Here is a 7,865-nt window from a genome sequence, read left to right as displayed (position 1 = left end):
TACTCAAGTAGTGTCCGCCTCTGTCTATTTGTGCCAAATTACAGTAAAAATATTGAAGGATGACTCAAAAGATTCATTGAGTCGGTTCAATGAACGACCAAAAGACGGATTCGATCAAATGAATCTTACTGCAAAATGTTGCAACTATTGGATCCACTAATAATTTATTAAATTGCTGGGTAAGCATTTTTGATGTGATATAAGATTAAGATAAATAAAATTATATAAAAAGATCAGAATGTACTTTAAGATTGCTATTTTGTTGTCAATTTTTAAAAATAATATTTCAGATATCAAGAAATAGTAATTACAAAATGAAACGGAAACAAAAACAAAAAAACTAAAATTAATAGTAAGTAAAATTTATTTATATAGCACATTTAAAACATCAGCTCGCGCTGACCAAAGTGCTGTACATAGTGCACAAAATAATAAAATAATATAAATAAAAGATGTACTCAGAAATTTAAGACAGAATCAAGAAAAGACAATATACTACAGACAAACGGGACAGGACAGTTAAGACACAGTAAAGGCCACTTTAAATACGTGTGTTTTTAGCCTGGCTTTGAAAATGGTTATCGAAGTTTAATAGTAGTATAATAGTGTAAAAGTAGTATAAAGTGTTTACCACTAGAGGTCAGACCTACATTACATTACTGATAGAGAAAACTGTAATTTATTCCAGATTTCTGAAAGACACCATTATGTTTGATAAGGTATTTTATTAGAAAGTGTGTAAATGTCAGACATCAAAGCAAAACAATTGAGCTCAACAGCAGGTAAGCATACACATAGTAAGAACTTGTTTAGTTACATAGCTGCTTAAATGAATTGACATGCAGTACACAAACATATGCACATCAGTTATGGCATAGACTCAAGGCAGATGCACTTTGCCTTTAAAGCGCACAATTAAAGGAAAGTGGCATGCCATAACACACAAAAAAAAAACACAAAATTGGGTCTCTATTTATGTTATAATTAAATCTATTGATCTAAAAAAGAGACTTAAAGGCACTTAAACATTTTGCAATCAAAATTACACAATCAAACAAATAAACATGATGAATTCACTGTTGACAAACAATATGTAATATATTTTATAATACAATATATTCAATAAGATTTTACAATGATTTCTTGAGCTGATTACAAGAAACAATAATGCACATTAAAGGAGATGAGAGTAGGGGCCTCCAAATTAACACAAACACGAATCTTTGGTCTCTTGGCTTGAAGTAACTCAAATACAAATCAAATACTGTTGATACATTTTGGCAGGTTTAAACAACACTAAAATCAATAAGTAGGATAACCGAGCAGACCAGACATTATGATGGCTTGGCTGTACAGTTAAGTTGTAATGATGGGATGAGATTCAAACTTGGTATAAGATTTAAACTACTAAGAAAAATCTCAAAACTTCTGTATGCAGTACTACTGACATGATGAAACCAAACAAAAACATCTTCAATCTTGATGATATAGACCCCTTCAAGGTTTGTAAACATTGAATGACTATCGGGTGCGCGCGCAGCACGGGGTCGAACTGTTAATACCATTTAGGCTTTATAATTTAATCTAACAGGGCTCAAAAACGATGACTTACCTCAAATGAAGTGAGCACTACAAACACAAGCCTCTCAGTCTGCACGTTAATTGCTTGCAGACGCAGATGTTGTTGTTTTTTTTTTTTTTTTTGAGATTCTGCATGAATCGCGAAAACTTAACGGAAGACCTGGTGCGATTTTCACAGCCCACGACGTAAGTAGGCATTTTTGATGATACCAAATAATACGCAACTCAATCTGCTGTAATGACTTTTCTGACCCCGACATGCGCAGTGGGAATAGCTTGTGATGTGAGGGATCTATTAGAATTTGTATGTGGAGTTAATAAGTAAATATCACAGTTTAAGACATTTTGTAATACTGAGTGATTTGTGAAATCAACACTGCTAGAGATAGCAAGCATGTGTATAAATGAATAAATCTTGTAAATACTGTACATAAAATGCTGTAAATACAAACATCAAACCTGCTCTCCTTCACAATATAACATAGCTCTATTAACGTTTCTCCAAAATAATGAACATAATTAAGTAATAAGAATAATAATTATCTAGATTTGAAAGGCATCTGTAGTAAATACACTGTCAGAAAAGATGGTCAAAATGCTCCTAAGTGTCACTGGGGCAGTACCCTGTAAAAAGGTCTTAAAGGTGCAGTGTTTAAAGTTTTGCGGCATCTAGTGGTGAGGTTGCGCATTGCAACCAACGGCTCAGTCACTGCTCCCCCTTCGCTTTTAAAACGCATAAAAGAGCTACGTTAGCCGCCACCAGAAAAAGTTTGTCCGTTAAGGGCTTCTGTAGAAACATGGTGGCACAAAATGGCGACTTCCATGTAAGGGGACCCTCTGTGTATTTAGATAAAAACATCTCATTCTAAGGTAATACAAACATAACAGTGCATTATGAAAGGTTTTTATACACACCTGATCATATAGTTTTGTATAATATTTTGCATTTATGTCAAGAGATTCTTCTAAAAATTACACACTGCACCTTTAATATGTAGCATTTAGGAATATGAACTCTGTAGGTGCAAAGGTGTACTTTTTGGCCATACTTTAAGTAATCCCACCCAAAGTTCCCCAAAGGGATCACTATTTCCAATGAAACATCCAAACATGTGAAAAAATATAACGCATGTTGTAGCAAAAAATATTTAAGCTGCACTTAAAAATCTATGAATGTCATTATATTACAAGGTGTAAAGTGAATGACCAAACACTATTCTGTTCATGTTGATATTTAATACCACTTAAATTAAATAGTTAGCACTTTCTTCATTGTTATCTGATGCACATTTTCACATTTATGCCTGCTTAAAAATGTCCAAATCCCTTTTGGGGCCACCTTATGTACGCCTATGTACTGTATTATATCTAGGCATCAGTGGTCTCAAACCATATGACTTTAAAATGGAGTGTCCATCTGACTTCCTTTGGCACCAACAGGTACGACAGCGTAACTCTCCTCTTGATGACGAATCCATCGTAACCGTATCTCTTTCTGAACCTGATAAGCACAAACAAACATTTCACACAAATAAAGACTTACAAATTGAAGAAGTTTCTTAAGACAAACCACACAATTATGGAGTTTATAGTTGTGGATGCTCACCTGCCCCAACATCACTGTACCTGAACCATAAATCTTCTTTAATCTATCTCTACACCAGACCCTATACACCTTTTTGTAAATAACTAAACTCAAAGCAGACTGGACCCAAACTTAAAACTTTTATGACATACCCCTTCATTAAATCTCTAAACTCTATGGGGCGGTTTCCCAGACACGGTTTATATTAATCCAGGACTAGGCCTATAGTTATTTCAGGACATTAAAGTCGTTTTTGCAAACTAACCTTACAAAAACCAATACTGGTGTCCATCTTAAGACAAAACAAAGGCACTGATATATGTTAAGATACGTCAGTGCATGCTGTTTTTAAATTAAGGCTCAAAACTGCATTTTAGTCTAAACCCTGTCCAGGAAACCGCCCTATTAATGTCCATAAATCTACATCATATTTACATTAATGCATTAATGGCAGGACACTTTTATCCAAAGCTTGCATTCTACATTTTTATTCATGTTTATTCCCTGGGAATCAAACCAAGATCTTTTGCGCTTCTAATAGTGTACTTAACTCTATCTATGGTAATGTTTTATCAAGACATCATTATTATTCATCTGTCCTTTGAGCAATCCCCTTGTCAATCCTCAAATCTGTTTCTTAATCAAATTAGTTGGTTAGGCATTCGATTTTATGTGGTCCTGTACCACAAAACCAGTCATAAGGCTCAATTATTTGCTTTTTATTGATGCATGGTTTGTTAGGATCGGACGATATTTGGCCGACATACAACTATATTTGAAAATCTGGAATCTGAGGGTGCAAAAAAATCGAAATATTGAGAAAATCGCCTTTAAAGTTGTTCAAATGCAGTCCTTAGCGAAACATATTAGTAATGACTAATACACGGGAAATTTACAAACTTCATGGAGCATGATCTTTACTTAATATCCTAATAATTTTTGTCCTTATATAATTTTTATACAATGTATTTTTGGCTAGTGCTACAAATATACCCGTGTGACTTCTGGCTGGTTTTATGGTTCATGGTTACATATTTCATGTCTCTTAAATACAAAAAAGACTTGACACTTTGTCCAAACTTATTTTTCAACTAATTTAATGCTATAACACCTGTATAATATTTTCTTCAGCACATCATTTTAAAGAGCTCACATCATAAGAAATCCAATTTCTTCGTAATCTTTCAAATAATAATCACTCACCTCCTGGTTGAGAAAACAGTACAGAACTGCAACAATGAGACCCTAAAGAAAATTATCAGACAGAAGAAGATCAGAAAATATCATCAAATATTTGAAATCCAAAAATGTATAATGACCTCCTACTTCAATTTTTTCTTGTATTAAAAAATGAAACTTACCCTATACTTTACTCACCCTCAAGCCATCCTCTGTGTATATGATTATGTTTTTCAGAAGAACACAATCAAAGTTATATTGGAAAATGTCCTGGCTCTTAAAAGCTTTATAATGGTAGTAAATGGTGCTTCTGATTTGAAGCCCAAAAAAGTGCATCAAAGAAGTAATCCACATGGATCGAGAGGGTTAATAAAGACCTTTTTGAGGGCAATTTTGATCTAAAAATATCACCAGGTTTTGTGATTTTGTAATCAATTTTGCCATTTTTAATACAGTAAAAGTTTAATTGTGTTCGTCTAAAGAAAAAATAATGATATACATTGATGATGGCTTAAAGGAAAACACAACGTCATTCAATATTTTACTATGTTCTTACCTCAGCTTAGACGAATTAATACACACCTATTTTTTTTTTAATGCGTGCACTTAATCTTTGTACGGCACGTCGTGAATGTGTTAGCATTTAGCCTAGCCCCATTCATCCCTTAGGATCCAAACAGGGCTTGATTTAAAAGCCACCAAACACTTCCATGTTTTCCCTATTTAAAGACTGTTACATGAGTAGTTACACGAGTAAGTATGGTGGCACAAAATAAAAAGTGGCGAAAATATATATATTTTTAAATAAATTAAATTTAGAAGCCACCAAACACATTTTAAAAAATCGCCACGTTTTATTGTGTGCCACCACACTGCAAAAAATTATTTTCTGTTTTCAGCAAAATATCCAAAAATTCTCAAATCAAGATGCTTTTTCTTGATGAGCAAAACGACCCAAGAAAACAAGTCTAGTTTTTAGACCAAAAATATCAAATTTAAGTGATTTTGTGCATAAAACAAGCAAAAAAAAATCTCTTAATGGGGTAAGCAAAATTTTCTAGATTTTTTTTATTTAGTGTTTAAGAAAATGTTGCTTACCCAATTGGCAGATTTTTTTGCTTGTTTTATGCACAAAATCACTTAAATTGGATATGTTTGTTCTAAAAACTAGACTTATTTCTTAGGTCGTTTTGCTCATCAAGAAAAGTCATCTTAATTTAAGAATCTTTAGATATTTTTACTGAAAACAAGACAAAAATACTAAGAAATTTTTATCTTGAAAATCATTTTTTGCAGTGCATACTTACTTATCCCTGTTTGGATCCTAAGGAATTAATGGGGCTAGGCTAAATGCTAACACATTCACAACGCGCTGTACATAGATTAAGTGCACGTATTGAAAAAGATTGGTATGTATTAACTCATCCAAGCTGGGGCAAGAACATAGTCAAACACCGAAAAACTGTGGTGTTCTCCTTTAAGGGTGAGTAGATTTTGGGATAACTATCCTTACAGTCTTTTCTCTACGCATATCCATGCATGTATCTGTGTGTTTTAGGCAACCCACACTTGATCAATCCTTTAGGAGTGTCTATGAAATAAAAATAGTTCATTGATGTAGCAGTGCTAAAGTACTCTCTAAAGGTCAATCCATAGTCAATATTATACAGCCAATGTGTGCACACAGTGTGAATCAGTATCAGATCTTGCCACACTAATGACATTAAACACATCATACTGATGTGATTCTGAATACACTCCTAACTAGATTTCTGTAAGGTCGGGTCACTGCGGGTCATTTATTTGTTATACTAATATTACATTAGTAACGTGATCATTAGGACACTAGTCACATTATTTTGGCTATTCATTTGGACTTCAAATTCAGAAAAGGGTGCTGAAAACTAATACATCACCCACCGGCATCAATATGGATCTGAAATAATCATGCGAGAAAGGGGAACAGCCTGTATAATTTTAACACCTGCATTGAATAAATCTTAAAAATTAGGCGATGGCCCTTCAAGGAACTCAATTAGCACCGTGACTAACAAACGAATCTCTCGAAAACCCCAGCGGCCATCTTCTCAGATCAAAGGTGAGTGTAAGATCTGCTCAGGTGGATCTGCGGGTTGTTTTGATCAAACCGTACTGCTGGGAGCAGGTCTGCATTCGTTGATTCACACATGCTGTGTTTGTGCACTGAGGAGGTCGTATCTTAGTCTAATAAGAGGCTTGAATAACCTGAAAGGAGCCCAGACAGAGCTCGACGCAAAGCCGCAAGCTCACGTTGAAGTAGTCTGGGAGAAAACTGAACACTATGTAATGAGTGCCGAAGAGAGGGATGAGCAAAAGGGTGGACTTGGTCAGTCGCCTGAGGAATGAGATAAAGAAAGAGTGAAAGACAGACAGAAAGACATTGCGGATATTAGTGCTGAATGTCTCAGTTTGATAAGAAAAAAATCAATGTATTTCTATATGCAGGTTCAACTACATTTTTTGTTAAATTAGTATAGTTAAATGCACAGTAAAATTATATTTTTAATGCAAAATGCTTAAATAGACAGCAGAAAGCACAGATTCCCACGTGGAAAACTGCTCTTGACAGGCCTGTTTGAATCTGCATGCATGAGATGCACATAACACAAAGACTGTGGCCACTCATTTCTGACAAACACAAACAGTCCTTATACTGATTATACTGTTTATACACAAACACACAGAGATATATCTCTCCTGAATGGTATCAATGCTGATGCAATAAAATAAACTCAAACAATTTTAATTCGTAACTATTTTAAGATGGCTAACTTTTATAAATTTGTTATGATTTTGCCCATGAATGTTGGGTTTAGGGGTGGGGCTTCATTATTGCTTTTCACTAATCGTACATTATGTATGGTTCACATTTCACATGTATGGTTCAAATAGGTTAAGCAATAACATTTTTATTAATAGGAACTCATCACTAGTCAAAATTTAGCATTCCTCAAAAAGGATTAAAAAACGCATAAAAGGACACTAATTTACCTGCTGTGTTGTTTGTATCTTAAAAGGGTTTACATCGTTCGAATCACAAGAATCTCAGCTTTCCAAAGATATGTGACATGTTTAGCTTTTTGCTTTTGAGTTGTTCTATGTCATGAAGTTTTCTGTCAAATAATGCAGTGTACATTGCAACTCTATGGGGTAAATTTTGAGGCAGCAACCAAAAAAAAACCAGATTTTGGGAATTTGCTTATTCACCGCATCCCCCATAGCTAGACAAGTCCATACATACCTTTCTTATCTCCGTGCGTCCTGTATCTCTGTCTGACGCAGCCCCCGCTAGCTTAGCATAGCACAGAGACTGGAAGTGAATGGCTTCAGCTAGCATACTGCTCCCAATAAGTGACAAAATACTTCAAACATTTTCCTATTTATGTGTTGTGATTTGTATAGTCGCACCGTGTACATATAACAAGGTGATATGAGACACAGCTATCTTTTAAACAGTACACATACTGGGAACTATATTCTG

General features: G+C 34.5%; 1 protein-coding gene across 1 annotated transcript in view; it reads right to left on the bottom strand.

Moving 5' to 3' along the window:
* Positions 1 to 1,650: 1,650 nt before the first annotated feature.
* Positions 1,651 to 7,865, bottom strand: part of ghrhrl (growth hormone releasing hormone receptor, like) — a 58,170-nt gene continuing 51,955 nt past the window's right edge. The window contains exons 11-13 of the mRNA XM_073875538.1: positions 6,590 to 6,719; positions 4,370 to 4,411; positions 1,651 to 3,082 (exon numbers count right to left, since the gene is read on the bottom strand). Of these exons, the coding sequence (XP_073731639.1) occupies positions 2,981 to 3,082; positions 4,370 to 4,411; positions 6,590 to 6,719 (274 nt within the window). The 3' untranslated portion in view covers positions 1,651 to 2,980. The remainder of the gene's footprint in view (positions 3,083 to 4,369; positions 4,412 to 6,589; positions 6,720 to 7,865) is intronic.

The sequence above is a fragment of the Misgurnus anguillicaudatus genome, chromosome 13, assembly GCF_027580225.2.
Source record: "Misgurnus anguillicaudatus chromosome 13, ASM2758022v2, whole genome shotgun sequence".
Classification (NCBI taxonomy): Eukaryota; Metazoa; Chordata; class Actinopteri; order Cypriniformes; family Cobitidae; genus Misgurnus; species Misgurnus anguillicaudatus.
Note: the sequence above shows the minus strand (reverse complement) of the source record. Positions and strands in the feature narration are given on the sequence as shown.